This window comes from Phacochoerus africanus, chromosome 3, assembly GCF_016906955.1.
Source record: "Phacochoerus africanus isolate WHEZ1 chromosome 3, ROS_Pafr_v1, whole genome shotgun sequence".
Taxonomy (NCBI): Eukaryota; Metazoa; Chordata; class Mammalia; order Artiodactyla; family Suidae; genus Phacochoerus; species Phacochoerus africanus.
The window spans coordinates 144245705-144264545 of NC_062546.1; the positions used below are offsets into that span (position 1 = coordinate 144245705).

Below are 18841 nucleotides of genomic sequence, written 5' to 3' on the forward strand. Positions count from 1 at the left end.
TTTCCACCAAGCAAGTGATAGAAACCCAAGCAAGTCCAAGGTTCAAGTCCAGAGACTGGTTTGTCAACCCCTCAGTCACCACTGGTCACCATTCTGGCCCACTAGCCTCCCCTCCGGATTGCCAACCATACCTGCACGGCCTCTCCATTCTATCCCAGCCCTTCTCACCCTTCAGGAGATATTGTCCCCTAGACTCCACGCTCTGAGACCTCTGTGGGCGCTCCCAGCCTGCACCAGCATAGCCCTCCTCTCCATCTCTTTTTAAAGGGGAAAAAGGAAAGGTGAGCAAGAAACAGCCGGCAAGTTTTGACAGCTGCTGAGGAAGACTAATGGGTTTCTAAGGAAACGAGAGACAGCAGCCATTTTAGTGACATTTGCTGTATGAAAAATATATAGACACTGACATCCGTCCCCCGTCCCCCCACCCGTGGCGCCTTCCCTCCCTCCACGCTTCAGAGGCCAGGAGGTGAGGGGTGGGGCCCAGGCCTTCCCGAGAAGCAGCAGCCACCTGTCGCAGGTGGCCCGCCAGCCGGGGGCGCCCCCAGCCCCCTCCCCGCAGCGGGCGGGACCGCGGGACTCCCCACCCCCCGGGCGCCGCAGTGCAGCGCGGTCCCCACGTCCTGCCCCTCGGGTCCCCTCCCTCGCCGGCCCCCAGCCCGGCAGGCCGCTGGGAGGGCGGGCGCATCGCCGCCGCGTTGGGCGCGAGGCGGGCGGGGAGGAGCGGGTCCACGCGGCGAGCGAAGCGGAGGCAAGGCGGAGGCAGAGCGAGCGCGGGAGGTCTCCGCAGCCTGGGGACACCGCGCGCCGCTGCCCAACATGGTCGCTGCGCACGCTGCCCATTCTTCCTCCTCCGCCGAGTGGATCGCCTGCCTGGATAAAAGGTAGCCGGGGAAGGGCCCCCTTCAGGCCGGGGCTCTGCGCGCTGCCTCTGCCTGGAGATCGCCGCGGGGACGCCCTCCGGGGCCGCGGGAGGAGGGTCCCCGAGCGGGGAGGGGGCGGAGGCTCAGCGCCCCGGATCCCAGGGGGACGCGACCCAGGCCTCCCAGGAGGCGCCTCGTGCAGGAGATTTTCACACGTGGTGGAGAAATTGCGGCGCAGTGAGGGGAGCCCCAGCCTCTCCAGTGCCCCGGGTCTCCTCGGCCCCCGCCCCCCGCGACTCCCTGCCCCTCGCTTGGGTGGGGGTTTATTTTCCTTGGCTTCCCGGAACGGAAGAATAGAGTCCTACCTTCTTCCCACTGTTCAGACCCTCAGGGGTAAACGTAATTGAAGTTTTAAGAAGGGTGGGGGGAGAGGCAGGTGCAGAGTAACATGCTTTTTTTGTTGTTCCTGAAAGCCAAGTGTGAAGGACCCAGTGGAGCTGTCAAGTGCCTTCTGAAATTCTCAGCTTTCTGCCCCCCGCAGTCTCTTGTTCAAGGTCTGTGTTAGGAAGGTCACGCGGGAGACTGCTTTCGTCCTAACACCTGCCTCTGGGGAAATGACCCTTACGCTAAAAAATTAAAGCCATAAGGCATTGTAACTCCCAAAGACAGCCCTGTGTAAGGAGGGTGCTGTGTGAAACAGCGGACTGCAGTTGTTTCCAGGCTCTGACAGCATAATTTTCTGTTTGTCCAGATTGTGGGTTTAGCGGTAAACATTACACAGTAGGTTAGCAATTATAGTTTATTTCCCTGATTAAAAAGGTGATGCATCTGAACTTTTAAGAACTGGGTAAGAAATCTTGCCGAGTGAACTGCCTCTGATTTTCGAGTTTGATGCAGCAGGGCAATGATTCATGTCCTGCAGCTAACTGCATGACATCTCTATTTGCATTTGTGTGAAATATTTTGCGCCCTGCCATATTGAAATTTTTACAATTAGCAGATTCGTAACCAGATCAAAATTGAAAATCTTAAGTGTGACATGCTCTGCATACTTTACTATTAGAGGCGTTTGTTGAAAAAAAAATTAATTTGAGAAAAGCTAAATGGGCCTCATTTGAATAAGTTAATGTATCTGAGAAATAATTTTTACTTTCAATTACCACACAGTAGCAAGATTTTTTGGCAGGCAGTGCCCTATTTACGTCTAAGATGATCCGTGCTAATATTAGAAGGGTTGCGGTGCAATAAATAGTAAGAGAATTGAAGTGATGGTTAAATCATACAGAATTAGGTAGAGGAACTAAGAGCAAGTATAAATGCAGAGCCTGCTAATGTGATAAGTAATCTAAATTTAGTAGTTTAGGAAAGATGGATTATCAAAGGAGAGAAAATCAAGCTCTTGTACTTATAAATAGCGGTGCTTCCTCATGGGTGAATTTTGTAGATAATAGACTGCATTTTTCTTTTTGCAGAAGTGCATGGCATACCATTTTTTGAACAGTCAGTAATTCACCAGCAACCCTTTAATCAATAAGTACCTTCTGCAAAATCAGAGAGCAGTACTAACACAAGTGGGATGTATTTGAGTCTTTTCAAAATGTGTATTTGCCCAAATGATTTTGTTTGGAATGGATTTTTAGAACATAGTGCCACAATCTAGTCTAACATCACTATTCATAATGGGGAAAATTTTCGGGATGGGGTTGGGGGGTGGAATCCTCCACAAATATTGAGCCTAGCATTCCTGGAGTGCTGGAGAGTAGACAGATCAATAAATGAAGGGTATTAGGCCCAGAGCTGTCACCAGCTCTGATCTCGGACATGTCACTTTTATTTCACTTGAGTGTGTGAAAAATGATAAAGCTATCTGTCTTTCCAAGGATGAATGGGCCAAATGAAAAAAAAAAATTGTGAAAGTACTTTGAAAACTGTGAGGTGCGATGTGAGTATTTTATTTTGTGGTGTTAGGAGAACCTTGCATTTTCCCCAGTGTTGATGTTGGCATTCCTTTGACGAAGAGTTTAGGAGTGGCAGTCTCCTTGTAAGAGGGCCTAGAGGTACTTGTTTTGAAGTTGTGTTTTTGCTTAGATTGTTAACTTTTTAGGGGGGAGGAAGATTAAGGGTGCTGATGGAAGTTGGCCTGGGAAGTCCTCTGAAGTCATTCCTTTTGGGACATGGCTTTCGATATTTCTGAGAAATGCAATTTTGATGCTCTATTCCAGGCACTGTGTTAGGCAGTGTGTTGGGCACCGGGAATGGAAAAAAAAAAAAAAGGTGAGAGTTGTTTGTTGACTTACGGGGTGGGCAGCTGGGGGTGGGATAGCTATGTAAACAACTAACCACAATGCAATGATAAGTGCTTTAATGGAGATGTATGGAATGCTTTGGGAGTGAGGAGAGAGTCATGAGCTCTGCCAGGGACGTTTCCCACAGGTTCCTGCCTGGACCTTGGAGATTGAGGGGAATTTTATCAGGCAGAGAATTCTAGGAGGGCATGCCAGGCAGAGGGGGCGGTGCACACAAAAACACACAGGTGTGGCATGTAAATATGTTCATTTCTTCTCAACCACAGATTCCTCTAGGGACTACATCGAGGGCATAGAAACATATGCTCTATTTTTCTAAAACTCTTGATTATGGACATTTTCAAGCACACACAAAAACCAAGAAGAAATGGTACAGTGAACTGCCAGGTCCTATTTGAGGAAATGATGCTGGGACCTTTTCCACAGCTGGGAAATGTAGTTTTGACAGATGTATTATGCAGGTGGCAACTATTGTGGACAGCTTGAAAAAGAGCAACTGAGGGGTTGGAAGTAAACAGGGCAATTAAAGTGGAAAGTCTGCAAGAGTAAAGGAGTATGTAATGAAAGTTGAAACAAATAAACAAAACAAAAGGAAAATAATTCCTTAGGAATGTTCATTAAGTGGGCCGAGGAAGTTATCATAGACGGGCAGCACTCTATAAGCTTTCATGTGAGGAGGGGGTTAAAATATGTGGATATATGGATGAGGCCAAAGACAGAAAATCAAAAGCTTTTTATGTGTCAAGCATCCAAGTTCTTGGACTATGGCAAGATTAAGAAGGTGAGAGTGTATGAATGCTAATCTTAAAATCAGAAAGACATTGAACATTTAGATGATAAAAATACACTGAAAAAAGTCTCAGCAGGCAGTATTGTGAAAGCAAAACAAGCTTAGCATTATTTCATTGACCTTACAATTTTTTTCTAAACAGGAATTGTAACTAGAACTGTAAGTACTTAGTACCCTACTATTTGGGATTTAAAACAAACATGTAAAATAACCATTGATCATTTTTTCAAAATATTAGCGAAAATATTTTTCCCGTAAGATTTTACATTTTGCCACTTGTGAATTTTAAGAATCATTACAGGTCATAATGCTCCTGGTTAGGAAATGTTAGGAAGGGACCGCACATATTCACATACTGTAGTGAATCCCTGCCAGTATTCATCAGTACAGAGAAGGAATTGGCAAACTATGGCCCGTGGGCCAGATCCGGCAGCTGCCTGCCTGTCTCCTGAGCTGAGAATGTTTTCACATTTCTGAACGGTTGGAAATAAACCACAAGAAGATTAATATTTTGTGACCCATGAAATTTATATGAAATTCAAATTTCAATGTCCATTAGCAAAGTTTTATTGGAACACAGCCATGCTCATTTGGTTACATATTGTCTGCAGCCGCTTTCACACTGCAGTGGCAGAACTGAGGCCATGCAACCAGTGAAGACTGCCTGGCCCACAGAGTTTATTTACGATGGAGCTCTTAGGAGAAAAAGTCTCCCATCCCTTTAGAGATGACAGATCTACCTAAGCCATTGACAGAGAAACCACTGGAGATAAAAGAAGTTGTTTTTTGCCTGGGAGGGAGTTTACAATGCTTGGTTTCTTTTTCCTCGGTTAGAAGTATAGCATAGAGGAAAGTCCTTGGTTGATTGGCTTATTTGAGCACCACTGGTGATCATGGACCCAAGCAGAAAATGAAGTTAGCATGGTATGGATGTGTAGAAAAGGTTGTCATCTTTCAAAACAGCAAGGAATTTAAAAATTAGTAATGTTTCATTTAGAAAATGCCTCTTAGGAGTTCCCTGGTGGCTCAGTGGGTTAAGCATCTGGTGGTGTTGCTGCTGTGGCTTGGCACGGATTTGATCCCTGGCCCAGGAACTTCTGCATGACTCAGGCATGGCCAAAAAAAAAAATGCCTCTTACCCATGTCTTTGCATCTGACTTGATCCCCGAATAGATGTTGAGTTAGCTATTTCGATGGTGCTGAATGAGAGTGAAAGAAATCAAGGAACAGATTTGTTAAAAACCAGAATGCTTCAAAGCAGACATGGTGAGAGAGGATGACTCAGATATCAAAGAAGTATCAGACACGGTCCCAGCCTTGAGGAATAGGGAGGATCAAAGAAGCATGCAGAGCAGAAGGCTGTCACTGGGGAAGACTGGTGTCTACCCAGGCAAGTCCCAAGGGACGACATTACCCAGGGTTTAGGGTTGGTGTGGCAGTCTTGGACCCTGATTTGTCAGCACACCCAGAGCTAATACATTCTTCAGGAGCAGATACATAGGCACCAAACTCTCCGAGACTGTAAAAACCAGAAGGACGGTTCGTTAATTTGAAAATAACATCAGAGAAGTGGATACTATCAGCTAAGCTATTCCTTCTTTAGGCAAACTCTGTGGAAATCCAGTTGTTATTAGAAGGCCACGTTATGCATTTACAATGAGAAGCAAAGCTGCCAGGAGATCAGGACTCTTACGACTTCTGGCCAGCTCATTCTCTTCCTAGAGCGACAGAGTCTGGGAATTGAATTATAATCAGAAGGTAGTTCTGGGAATCTGTCAGGACAGTTTGGCGATCACCTGTCCCTGCTAGAGGACCATTCCATGGGCTCCCATGGCACACTTTGTCCAACAATGTAATAACACAAGGCAGACTTCATCACAGTTGCCTATTCACTCCTCTTTGTGTATCACTTGATGTTACATTGTATTGATGTGTTGTACTGTGTTCATTTTATCTCTCACTTCAGTGTAGTGCCTTGATTAAGGAACACGCTTTTGGGATCAGGGGTGGAGGATGTCTCTGCAACCATGCAGGCCAGTCCTTGCACTGGCCCCCTTCACCTTGGGAAGGTTTTGACTGGGCACCATCAACATCTGCCTCTGCTGCCTCCTTCCTTGTTTTCTTGGCTGATGTGAATACTTTTTTTTTTTTTTTTAATGACATGGTATTGCCCTATTCTAATCTATTATTTTAAAAGTTTTATTGTGGAAAAATTTTAAACATACAAAAAGAAGAGAGAATAGAATAATAATTCTCTTGTCCCACCTCCTTCTCCTCAAACAGTTATCAGCTCACGGCCAGTCTTGTTTTATTTATACCCACACCTGTTCCCCACTATCCCAGGATTATTCTATATAGTATTATTCTATCTAGTCCCATACAATATTATTCTATCTGTAAACATTTCAGTATATATCTCTAAAAACTAAGGACTCTAAAAAAATTGTCACACATCTTACAATTTGACATTAATTCCTAGCATAATCAAATATCCAGAGTTCAAAATTTCCCATTTATCTCATAAATTTTTCTTTTTTGCAGCATGTTTTATTAGGGTCCAGAAAAGTTATATTTAATTGATATGTTGCTAGGTCTTTTTTAAATCTCTGGATTCTCCTTCCAGCTCTCGCCTTTTCTTCTTTGTAATAAATTTGTTGAAGAAACAGGTTTTTTTTACAGTCTACATTAAAATTATAGCCCATGGTGTCTTTTAATGTGTTACTTTGTCCTCTGTAATGTGGTATTTGGAGCTAAAACTTGATTGGATTTAGATGTGATTTTGGGGGGCAATAATCCTTCGGAAGTGTTATATGCTTGCATTATGAATTATACCAGGTGACCTCTTCTTGTGATGTTAGCAATATGTTGTGAGTGTTTGGCCATGATGTGCAGTGGCTTGATGTGGGATCTCAGTTCCCAGACCAGGGATTGAACCTGGGCCATGGTGGTGAAAGAGCTGAATCCTAACCACTAGACAACCAGAGAGCTCCCAGCAATATATTGTTTTTAAAGTTTAATGCTTGGCCACTGTCTTATCTACACCTTCATCTTACTGGAGCTTCGAAACATGGAAGCACATGACATTTGTGTGGAGCAATTATAGGATAACACAACCTCTTATGTAATCAGGGTTAACTTCTGTGGTGCTGCTTCTACCTGCCCTTTTAGATTTTTAGGAAAGGAAAGGTTCAGCCAGAGCTGGACTCCCTCAAACTGGAGGCACGTGGAGGTTGGTGTGCTCATGGAGCGGTGGGTCTAGGAGAAAGGTACCTGGTCCATCACATTCTTGGGCCTGCAACTTCGTTTCCTAAACATGGCCTGGGAGCCCAAAAGAATCATCAAAGGAAAAGTAGTGCTCAGCAGAGCAAATTCGCCTCCATATTTTAGTTTGAGTTCCCCTAAATGGTCTTCCATGTCCTTCAATGAGGGCGGTATTGGCAGATCCTTTTTAGTTTGAATTTCCTTTGCATTTATAAGATTTCATAGCCCTTTCAGAGTAGCTGCTTCTCACTGTATTCCCCCTCCCCTTCCCAAAGGCAGCTAATTTAGCCAGATTTGGATCCACCTTTATGTACTTGAACAGTTGCAGGGAAGAGGGAATTTTCCTTCCAGTCCCTTCAGTTCACAGTTGAGGGAAGGGGAGAGGAGAGACCATCTTGGGAATACCGAGAGACTGAGGAAAGAGGAAGAGGATGGAACTAACTGGGTGGGAGGAGGACAGAGAAAGACCCAGCCAAACATAGGAAAACAAACAATCTGACCAGCTGGAATGGAGGCATCAGGCTGCCATGTTTACTCAGCTGTATCCACGAGCATCAGTCAGGAAAAACTGTGCTGTTACTACCCTCTTTCTTCTTTGTGCACACTCTTTCTTGGAGCACTTACCCATTTCCTATGATCTGTGCAGATTACTTACACTCTGTATCCTTCTGGCTTATCTTCTAGACCAGATGCATTTTTGAATCTCTGTTGGATAGTCTCACATCAACTATCCCATTAATATTTGGGGGCAGATACTGTTTTCCTGCACCTACCTCTGCTAGAGAGGTTGGGAAAACAAAATACTTATCTTCCCAGCCTCCCTAGAAGCCAGGTGCCCAAGTGACACACCTCTGGCCAGTAAGTCAGAGCAAAAGTCTGCTAGAAGCTTCTAGGAAAGTTTTTGCTTTACCGATGGAAGGTACACATGGATTTGACACTCTTTTGTTCTCTTATGTCTGCCTAGAATTACCAACTGAGGCCTGGGCGTATGAAAACCATATTGTAATCCCAGAAAGAAAGGCCAGGAAAAACACAGACTCCAGTTTTGACTTCAGCTGCTGCATTTAGATCAATAGTTGTCTGCCTTCAAATTTTTTCTTTTATGAAGAACACGTCCTGTTTCTACACGTCACTCTTTTGTTAGGTTTTCTGTCATTTACAGGCAAAAGTATCCCTAACCTAACAAGTTGACATTTGGATTATATAAAACCGACTTCATCTTTCATAACTCTCTTCTCCATTAGTTGCTTCTTACTTCCCTGTTTGATTAATAACACCACCACTCTCATTCTCAGACTTTGACATCACCTGTATCTTCCCTTTCCTATGTCCCTTGTCATACCTAACCAGTCACCTGTTCTTCTCTTGGCTTTTGTTTTGCATTGCTTTATTTTAGGGCCTCATCATCTAGATCTGGATCTTCTCATTGTTTCCTTATTTCAGTCAGGAAAACATATTTTTGAATTAACTTTGTTTTAGGGTTCGCCAGACTTGGATGAACATTCTGCCATCGCCAACCCTTTAGCCATGCGATCTTGGTGAAGTTATTAATCTTTCTGAACCTCTGTTTCTGGAACTTCAAAGGAGGAGACCAATATCTCAATACTGTAATGGCTGTGTTGGGGATTGTAGGCTAATGCAGATGTAGCAAGCATAGTGTAGGGGTTAAGAGTTTGGGAGCCAGACTGTTGGATTCTAGTTTTGATTTGATTAATGGTATAACCTTGGACAAGTTATTCTGTTTCAGTAGTTGTTTTGTAGATTCCTCCAGATTTTTTATGTAGACAATCTTATTGTCTGTGAGTATTGGCATTTTTACTCATTCTTTCTGATCTCTATGTTTTTGTTGTTTTTTTTTAATCATGTATTTTTCATGCTTTAGTGCTTTGGCCAGGATTGCCAGGGAAAAGTTGAACAGAAAGAGTGAGAATGGACTTCCTTGAACTAAGAAACATTTTTTTTTCTCTATTTAAAAAAAAGTGGTGTAATATTAATGTTATTTCTTCCTAAAATGTTTTATAGATATCATCTGGTCAAGAGCAGTCTTTGTGGGAAGTTTTTTGGTGACAGATTCTGTCTCTTTAATAGATAGATGACTACTCAGGTTTTCTTTTTCTTCTGTGTCAGCTTAGATAAGTTGATTCAAGGAGTTTGCCCATTTCATCTAAGTTATCGGATTTACTGTCATAGATTTGTTCCTAGTATTACTTTATTATCCTTAGGATGTACAGTGATATTCCCTCCTTCATAGCTCATGTTAGTAATTTGTGTTTGCTCTCTTTTTTCTTCACTAACCTTGTGAGGAGATTCTCAATGTTGTTAATCTTTTAAAAGAACCAATTTTTTGTTGATTTTTTCTGTTGTTTGAGAAATTCATTGATTTTTGCTTTTCACCCCTTTATCCTACTTACTTTGGGCTTAACTTACTCTCTTTTTCTGGTTTCTTAAAATGAAAACTTAGATAATTAATTTTAAGCTTTTCTTCTTTTCTAATAAGAGAAATATATTAATTTCTCTAACATTTCTAAGAGAAATTTAATGCTCTAATATAAGAGCATTAAAGCTGTGATTTCTCATGTAGCGTACAATAGGAAGCACAATTATTTCATTATTCAGTATGTACAAACAAAAATTATTTCTGCCAGAGAAGAACAATTAATCAAGCTACTCATATGCTAAACAAGTATATTAAATAGGGCAATAAACCTGTTGACCTGTTCAACCTCATGGAGAAGATACTCTGCAAAGTGATGAACAATATCCTACACTATGTCCCAGCAGTGAATTCAGGGATGGATTTCATATTTCACATATTTCTCAATACATCTTGATAGCATAATGCCAAAGGAATATTAAAGTAGAGTATTTTCCCTAGGGGGCCAATATAATATACAGCTTTTTGATGGTATGATTTAATCCCGGGATAGATTTTAGGCTATTTTAGAAATGGGTGGATTACTTCTCTTTCAGGAAATCCTTCATAAATATTATTTTTCATATCAGAGATAGTGAAAATTAGTAAAGTTGAGTAGCAATGTTTTTGTTTTTGTCTTTTTGCCATTTCTTGGGCCACTCCCGCGGCATATGGAGGTTCCCAGGCTAGGGGTCTAATCGGAGCTGTAGCTGCCAAGCCTACACCAGAGCCATAGCAACACGAGATCTGAGCCACGTCTACAACCTACACCACAGCTCACGGCAACGCCGGATCCTTAACCCACTGAGGAAGGGCAGGGATCAAACCTGCAACCTCATGGTTCCTAGTCGGATTCGTTAACCACTGTGTCACAACAGGAACTCCTAGGAAATAATTTTTAAAAGCCCTTAGAGGAGTTCCCATCGTGGCACAGCAGAAACGAATCCAACTAGAAACCATGAGGTTGTGGGTTCGATCTCTGGCCTCGCTCAGTGAGTTAAGGATCCCTCATTGTTGTGAGCTGTAGTGTAGGTCGCAGATGAGGCTCGGATCCCACGTTGCTGTGGCTGTGGTGTAGGTGGCAGGCCCGCGGCTATAGCTCTGACTAGACCCCTAGCCTGGGAATCTCCATATGCCACGGGTGTGGCCCTAAAAAGGACAAAAGACAAAAAAAAAAAAGCCCTTAGAAAAGATTTAATTGTTAGAGCTATTGAAAACAGAAAAGAACTTTGAAGGGAAGTAGATATTACTTAGAACTTAAACATTTGATTCTTGCTATTGTATGTGAAATTTCAGTTCTCTTTAAATCTCAAATGAAGGCATTAATATCTTGCCTGGTGTTCTGGCTCTGCAGTCTTATTTTTCTAGTCATTGATTGGCTACTTACTGAACATGTTACAGAAAGTTGGGTTCTTGATTCTTAGATGTTTTCTTTAAACAAACTTGGGGTATAGGAAAGTTCTATCTCCAGTGTCCCTTGTCCTCATCTGCTTTTCTCTTTTTCCAGCCCAAATGTGCTGTAGGAAAAGGGTATGATTCTTAGTAATCTCCTTTCCTATCATTCATTCATTCATTCAGGGATTTTTACTCTTCACTTTCTATATACCAGACATTCTTGCTGGAATATTAGTAAGAAAAACTGACATGGCCCCTGACCTCATGAATTTAAATATCAGTTGGGAAGACATTAATTAATTCAGTCAATCCTTCAAAAAACTATTTGTTGAATTCCTCCTATGTGCTGGATGTGGTTCCAGGTGGTGAGAAATACCAGTGGTGAACAAAGTAGGAGAAGATAGGTGGTAGTAAGTGTTCTGAGAATAAAAGTAAGAGGATATGCAGTGATGGTGTGGAGGATTCAAGAGCAGGTTGGTGAATACATCCACCTGGGAGAGTGGCACATCCAAACTCCATGAGGACAGAGCTTTTGAGCCTGGTACCCTTCCGGACCTCACTCTGTGTATCTCTTCATCTGGCTGTTCCTCTGTATCTTTTATCATATTCTTTAGTAAACTGGTAATGTCAGCAGCATTTCCCTGAGTTCTGTGAGTTCCTCGAACCTGAGGAGGGGGTAGTGGGAACCTCTTTAGCTTGGTTGGTCAAAAGCACAAGTGAGAACCTGAGCTTGCCACTGGCATCTGGCGTAGGAGTAGGGGTGCAGTCTTGTGGGCCTGAACCCTTGCCTGTGAGAGCTGATGTTATCTTCTGGTAGACGGTGGCTGAATTGAGTCCAATTGCAGGACACCTAGCTGGTGTTGGAGACTTGTTGGGGGGGAACCCCCCTACGATATTTGGTGACTAGAAATACGAGAAGTGAAGCTTTCTGTGTGAGTAGTGAAGGGGACTCGCAAGAGAGAAACACAGTAGGGAAGAAGGAAGAAAACTAATTTTTCATTTACAGCACTTATGGCATATTACCAGTTTTGTTGATGCAATAGACAAAGGTAATTTCAGAAGGTAAAAGGGATAAATTTAATTTTGGTTTATCCTTTAAATGTTACTGCTTAAAGATATCTAAAATACTGCTCTCTTTAGTTCTTCATTATAATAATTTTTGAGAAAAAAGAAAGCTGTCCCTGGAGAATGATGAACATCAGACAGATCAGGAAAAGTACTGTTATTTAAATGAGTTTCTAAAGATACTGTATGTGAGCCTTTGATCAAGGATGCTGATGGCTGACTGATAGTAGTATCAACATCCTCATCATACTGATGGACTTTTGGAATTCATATTTAGCCAGTTAAGTGTTTGTTTGTTTTTTAAATCAGTGATGAATTTGTCTGATACCTCTGTGGGATCAGTGTTTTCTTAGGACAGACAACTCAGACAAGTGCACCAAAGCAAGAAAATGGTACTGAATGTCTATAAATGCCAACAGATTTTACTTTGAGGATTTGTTCACTATCTTAAACAGTCTTTTCTATCATTATCCCATCATCTGCCATTTGATAATTTTTTTTGTATTGAATTCCCATCATATTTTCCTCTTCAGCTAATTAAATGATACAGTAATGTGCTTATGCATTTTTTTCATGTCAAAAATTGAAGACAACTTGAGAGTAGTTAAGCATCTGTGCTGATGTTAAGGTACCACGCATGCAGCAGACTCATTGTAAATATTCCCTGGTGGTGTTTGAAGGTCTGATTTGCAGAGTTAGAGCTATCTAGTCAGTAACCAAGTTTCACATTTTGTTTACGGAAACGAATTTAAATACTTAGACTAGGAGTCCTTGTTTAATTATCCAGGTCATCAGAGCATAAATGAGGGAGCCCCCTATTGATATAAAAATGTGCAATTACAGAGAAGACTGATGAGACCGTGTAGTAAGGCAGCTTCATCTATAAGGCAGATCTCCGAAGCACGGCTAAACTTGGAGGCCAATTGGTTGACTGGAAATAGAATATAATTTTATTGTGCTCTTTCATCTTCTGTACATTATCAGCTTGTGAATGCACCTTATCTTTCCCTTGATTGAATTTTACATTATCTCTATTGCTTTGCTTTGTACCTTTTCAGCACTTCATTGGCTATCTATCTTAACAATTTTAGAGGTTCATTTTAGAATTCGACATTCAACAGATATGGAAGTAAAGCTTGTTTTTAAAACATCCTTTGCATTTAGATGGTTAATTTTTTTGGCCTCTATCCTTAGAAGTTCTAACCCAAATATCCACAAAAGAAACAAGCGATGACACTTCCTCAGAGAAGCTTTCAGAGATCAAAAGTAGACATTACTTAAGCCTGATATTGTTTAGGATTCTTTGAAAGAGAATCATAAAGTGGTCAAATTGCAGAATTGAAATAATTTTAGAATTTGTAGATTTTGTTCATCAGCTTTAGGGAAAGAGTATAGGTGTTAGGGAGGAGGGAGAGTGAACAGTAATAAAAATAAAGCAATGAATGGAATGTTTTTTTTTAATGTTGGAAAATTATCTAAAAGGGAGTGTCCCTTTTTTCCATTTTAGTTTGGCTAACCTTGATTTTCTTTCATTTATTCATCTATTATTGATTTTTACCTACCTGTAAAGAATTTTCCCGTCAAATTCTGCCACATAAGAATGCCTCTACAAATAGAATACCATTTGAATTTATTTATTTTGAATCAGGATAAGCATCACAGGCATAAAATAGATTCTATGTGCTGAATTCTGCTTGTAATTATATAGCAGAAACTTTATCGATGTGAGTTTTATCTTGTAGGATTTGCATTGAATGCATTGAAAGAGATTTTAAAAAATGAAAAGCGAGGAATAAAGGAAATTATAGGAGAAAAGAAAACATATTTTAAAAAACCCCACTGATGTTTAGATGCTAAAGCAGGTATCTGAGGCAGCAGCATGACTCCTTGGTGTGACAGCACCAGTTGCTCCCACCACGTCCTTTTCGCTCCTTTGGTTTGCGAGAGCTGTTCCTGGCTTGCCGCTGAGAGCGGACAACACACACACACACACACACACACACACAAGCCCTGCTTCTGAGAGGGTTACAAGTTGACGTGTATTGACTCGTCTTTCTCCTTCCCAGAGGGAATGACAAGAACTTATGAAAGATAATGAACTGTGATTTGAAGTACACTTTAATTGGGGCCAAATCAAAACATTTCTGGCTTATAATTATTAATTTATTTCTACAAACTCTGTCACTGGGAATAAATGGTCATAAAATTTTCATATTTTCCTACAGTATTTTTTCATAGGAGTATTTTTTAAACCTGCTTGAGGAACATTTATGCCTCTTAAAATTAACCTTACGGGATGATCATTTTCCCAGCTTAATAAAAATTATTTTTAAATACAGTTTTTATTGGCTGAAATCATATGGACCATATGGCATAAGTTTTTTTCTTATCATTGGACAATTGCTTATTTAAAAATGATTGTTGAGGGAGTTCCTGTTGTGGTTCAGCAGGTTAAGAACCTGACATGGTGTCCATGAGGATACAGGTTCAATCCCTGGCCTTACTCAGTGGGTTGAGGATCTGATTTTGCCGCAAGCTGTGGTGTAACTCACAGATGTAGCTTGGATCCTGTGTTGCTATGGCTGGAACGTAGCCCTCAGCTGCAGCTCAGATTCTACCCTTAGCCCGGGAACTTGAATATGCTACAGGTGTGGCCATTAAAAAAAAAAAAAAAAAAAGATTGTTGCTGTTATTGATGATGCCATCACTTTTTATATTCATTTTGTCCTGTGTTTTAGATTAATTACTTCCATAGACTAGGGATCTCCATAGAACTAAAATTAGTTAATGTGTGTGAAGAGATTTAAGAGCTTTGATACATAGCTTCAAATTACTTTTCATAATGACAGTGAGATAGCTGCTATTATCTGTATTTTACAAATAAGGAACTGAGGTTTGGGAAAGTTAAATTATTTGTCCAAAGTCACAAGGCTGCTAAGTGCCAGGGACCAAGATGAGATGAAGCCACATTCCTTTTCCACTATGACGATGTTTCGAGTATGTTCCTCTTAAGACTAGTAGAGAGCTCAAGGGTAAAAAAAGGCTCAGGATGGAAAATGTGGGAAATATTATTTGTGCCTTTAAATTGAGCCCTAGTCCTAGCACGCGTTCCCAGGGCATACCGTTTCCGAAATATTTTGGCCAATTATAGATTTTCTGTACATGTTTTCTAAATTATAACAACCTCATATTACTCAGAATCCCCCGAACCTGCTGAAATCTTGAAATTGCTCTCTTTTAGAACACAAGATTAATTTCCGGATACACAACAATAAACAAACAGCCGCAAGCCAAACAAGACAGTTGTTTCCAGGGACTCTTCAGTTATCCAGCATCTTAGAGACACTCATGTCATACAAGTTTATCCCAACTGATTCTCCAAATTTTAATAATTCTGGTAGAAATGGTATTTAGTGGTATTCAGTATGACCACTTTCCTAAAGTGTGCTGAATATCATTTTCCTTTTACTTAATGATTGAGTCTCAGTGTATTGAACATAAGTCAGTATCTTGTGTTATAATATGGTGATTTTGAGGTATGTGGATTATCTGTTTCAACACCAAATGCCCCAATGTTGCTTTCATTTTATTTTATTTTTTAAAGTTTTGCCTGTTTTTGTTTTAGCTGACCAACTCTTTCCTGCTGCCCAGAGGCTGTCTGGATGCCTTCTAGGTGTCTGTCTTGTCTTCTTCTCTTGCACAAACATAATATCCTGCTTCTGATCCTTTGGGTTGAGAGTCCAGGTTAACTAGGTTTATCAGAGCTCTTTATAAATGAGTGCATGCATTTTTGCCCCTCAGGATTTCTCTTCTGAGTAAAGTGTCTGAATTTCAGAGTTTTAGTATATTTAGGCCTCAACTTTTGTTACACTAAGCCTTTTAAACATAGGTAGTACGTGATCTCACTTTTATGATTTTTTAAATAACTGAGATTTCCAGATAAATATCTTCTGAATAGTTGAGGCATTGCTGCAATGAGATTAATTCCTTTATTCAATGTATACATAATGAATCCTTAGGAAACAACTTTTCAGTGCTTAGGATTCTTCAGTGAGCCAAGTAGAAGATCCCAGCTCTCACAGAGCTTACATTCTAACAGGAAATAGGTGAAAAACAGTAAACAGGAAATAAGTTGTATGGTATGTTTAGAGGGAATGTGTTATGGGAAAAAAAAATAAAAACCAGCAAAAAACAAATAGAGCCCAGTAAGAGATTAGTGGGCATGTCGTATTAAATAGTATTAAATAGATTGGCCAGAATATGCTTTGCTGGGGATGTGTGATTTTTAGCCAAAAGGCCGGGGAGTTAACCAAGCATGTGTTTAGGGTAAGAATATCCCAGCAATGGGACCAGGTAGTTATAAGGCCCTGGTATGGGTGCACATATGGGTGTGCCAAGAGCAGTAAGGAGGCTATTCTGGTTAGAGTGAAGTGAGCAAAGAAAGAGTGGGGGAGGAGAGCAGACAAAGAATGAGGGTAGATCATGTAGCGACTTGACAGCTATTATAAAGGGCTTGGCTTTTACTCTGAGTCAAACAGGGAGCCCCTGAAGGGTTTAGAGCAGAGGATAGACATAATCAGATTTGCATTTCTCAAGATCACTATGATAGCAATGTTAAGATGCTATGGGAGAATGGGGCAAAGATGGAAGAAGGGAAACTTATTAGGAAGTTCTTGCAATAATCTAGGTGAAAGATGATGGTAATTTGGATCAGAGTGACAGCAGTGGAAGTGATGAAAAAAGGCAGGATACATTTTGGAGGTAGAACCAATAGGACTTGTTCATGAATGGAACATGGGAATATATGAGAACGAGGAGTCAAGGGTAAATCTAAAGTTTGGGGCCTGGTCAGCTAGAAGGATTGTGTAGCCATCTGTTATGATGGGGAAAGCTATAGGAAGGGCAAGTTTGAAGGGAAAGGGAAGTGCAATTTTGGACATTTTGAGTTTGCAAAATCTATTAGGTGTTCAATTGAAGAAGTTGAGTAGGAAAGTGGATATGTAACTTTGAAAGTGAGCTCTGAGCTGGAGATATAAATTTGGGATTTGGCAATGCATAGATGGCATTTAAAGCCATGAAACTGGAGAACATCAAGGAAGTGAATGTTAAAGAGAAGAGGATCAAAGTTTAAGCCCTGCCACCTTCTAACAAGAGTTCATGGGGAGGGGATATAATTAGCAAAAGAAGCTATGTAGGAGTGAGTAATGATGTAGGAGGAAGGTGAGGGAATGTGGATTGTGTCTTGAAAAGCAAGAGGAGATGTTTCCAAATATTTATGTAGATCCTATTAATTTGACAAGACATTAGGAAAAAGAAAGACTACAATCTGGGTTTGCACTTTAAGTTTGATATCTTACAGATGACATGGCTAATAGGTTTACTTTTCCAGCCTGGTTAGCAGTTGGGTGAGTTGCAGACTCTGTGCCAGTTCTTGGAATGTTGTTGTGAGGAAGACAGAAGGACTGAAAACAAAAATAAAGTATCTCACACACAAGGTATGGGGCAAATGCATAGCCTGGGGCTTAAACTAGATGAGATTATGCACCCAAAATGTGGGTAAATGGGAAAGTCCAGGTAAGGAAAGATGATAAATCAAGGTATCAAGGTGCAGAGGACAAGCAGTAGGATAACATGAATGCCATTATGAAAACATAGGGTGTTATTTCTGTGTACCAGATGGAGAAAAGAGCAGGGAGTCAACATCACCAAGATAAATACTGAACAGCAAGGAAGCAAACTATCACAGCTGAGGCATGCAGGCTGCTGTGAAACTCAGAAGCGATATTATCAATAAAGCCAGAGTTGGCAAGTGATTAACAAATAAACAACATATGGCTCATTGGTTGCCATGTCCCTGGAAACATCTCCTCTCAGGAGATAGTGTGCCTCTATAAATGAGTTTCTGGTTGGTGCACATTTGCTTTTGATATGTATGGCAGTTGTGAAATTGTAATTACTCAGTTACAAATGAGTTGTGCTAAAAACACAACTATAAAGTTCTGGTTCTGGACAAACGGACTTAGTTGTCTTTATTTCTTCCATTAAGTACAACTATAAACCCATATTTACAACTATATGTAAAACAAATAGAAAAAGACTTTGATTAATGGAGAGAAGAAGGCAGATTGGCTTGGGACTTCTTTACCTGAAGAATGACGTAGTGGTGAGTTCCTTAAGTTTTCTTTTTGTCTCATATATCCCAGACTGGGTGCTGGAGGAGAGAGTATCTCAGAAATGCTAGTCAACACAGACAAAAATAATGGTGCAAGAAAAGCCTGCTGTCTCCAGGGAAAGAAAAGGAGCAGCTTTAGCAAGAAAGAAAACTTTTAAATAATAACTATACTTTAAACAAGTAAGCTTGTAGAAAAAACTATAGGCTTATTCCTACTCCTGTCAGCAGAGATCAAGTGTGGAGCCTAAACTCTCACTCTTGCCTGGCTATAATGCAGCAGCCCTTTCCACCTAGATTTTAAAGTGCTTAGCATAAAAATGAGTGATCATGAACATACTTGAAAAAATAGAGTGTCTCAGCAAAGAAATAGGAAGACTTAGCAAAGAAGTAAAAGAAGTAAAGGAGACCCAAATGGAAATTTTAGAACTGAAAAATAGTCTAACTGAAATTAAAAACTATGGATGTCTCAACAACAGCCTGGGAAAGAGAGAGGAAAGAATTAGTGAACTGGAAGGTGGAATAATAGAAATTACTCAATTTGAACCACAGATAGAAAACAGACTGGAAAAAAGGAACAGA

The 18841-nt window shown here is 40.8% G+C and overlaps 1 protein-coding gene across 4 annotated transcripts in view; it reads left to right on the plus strand.

Annotated features, from left to right (window-relative positions):
- Window positions 1-610: 610 nt before the first annotated feature.
- The window catches only part of RAPGEF4 (Rap guanine nucleotide exchange factor 4), a 321086-nt gene continuing 302855 nt past the window's right edge, over window positions 611-18841 (plus strand). For 3 of the 4 annotated variants that reach the window (XR_007134020.1, XM_047772897.1, XM_047772898.1), the window contains exon 1: window positions 611-881. Coding sequence is in view for 3 of the 4 variants with exons in the window: in XM_047772897.1 (XP_047628853.1) it covers window positions 817-881 (65 nt within the window). In the remaining variant the exon portion in view is untranslated. The remainder of the gene's footprint in view (window positions 882-18841) is intronic. The other variant, XM_047772895.1, reaches the window with a different exon arrangement.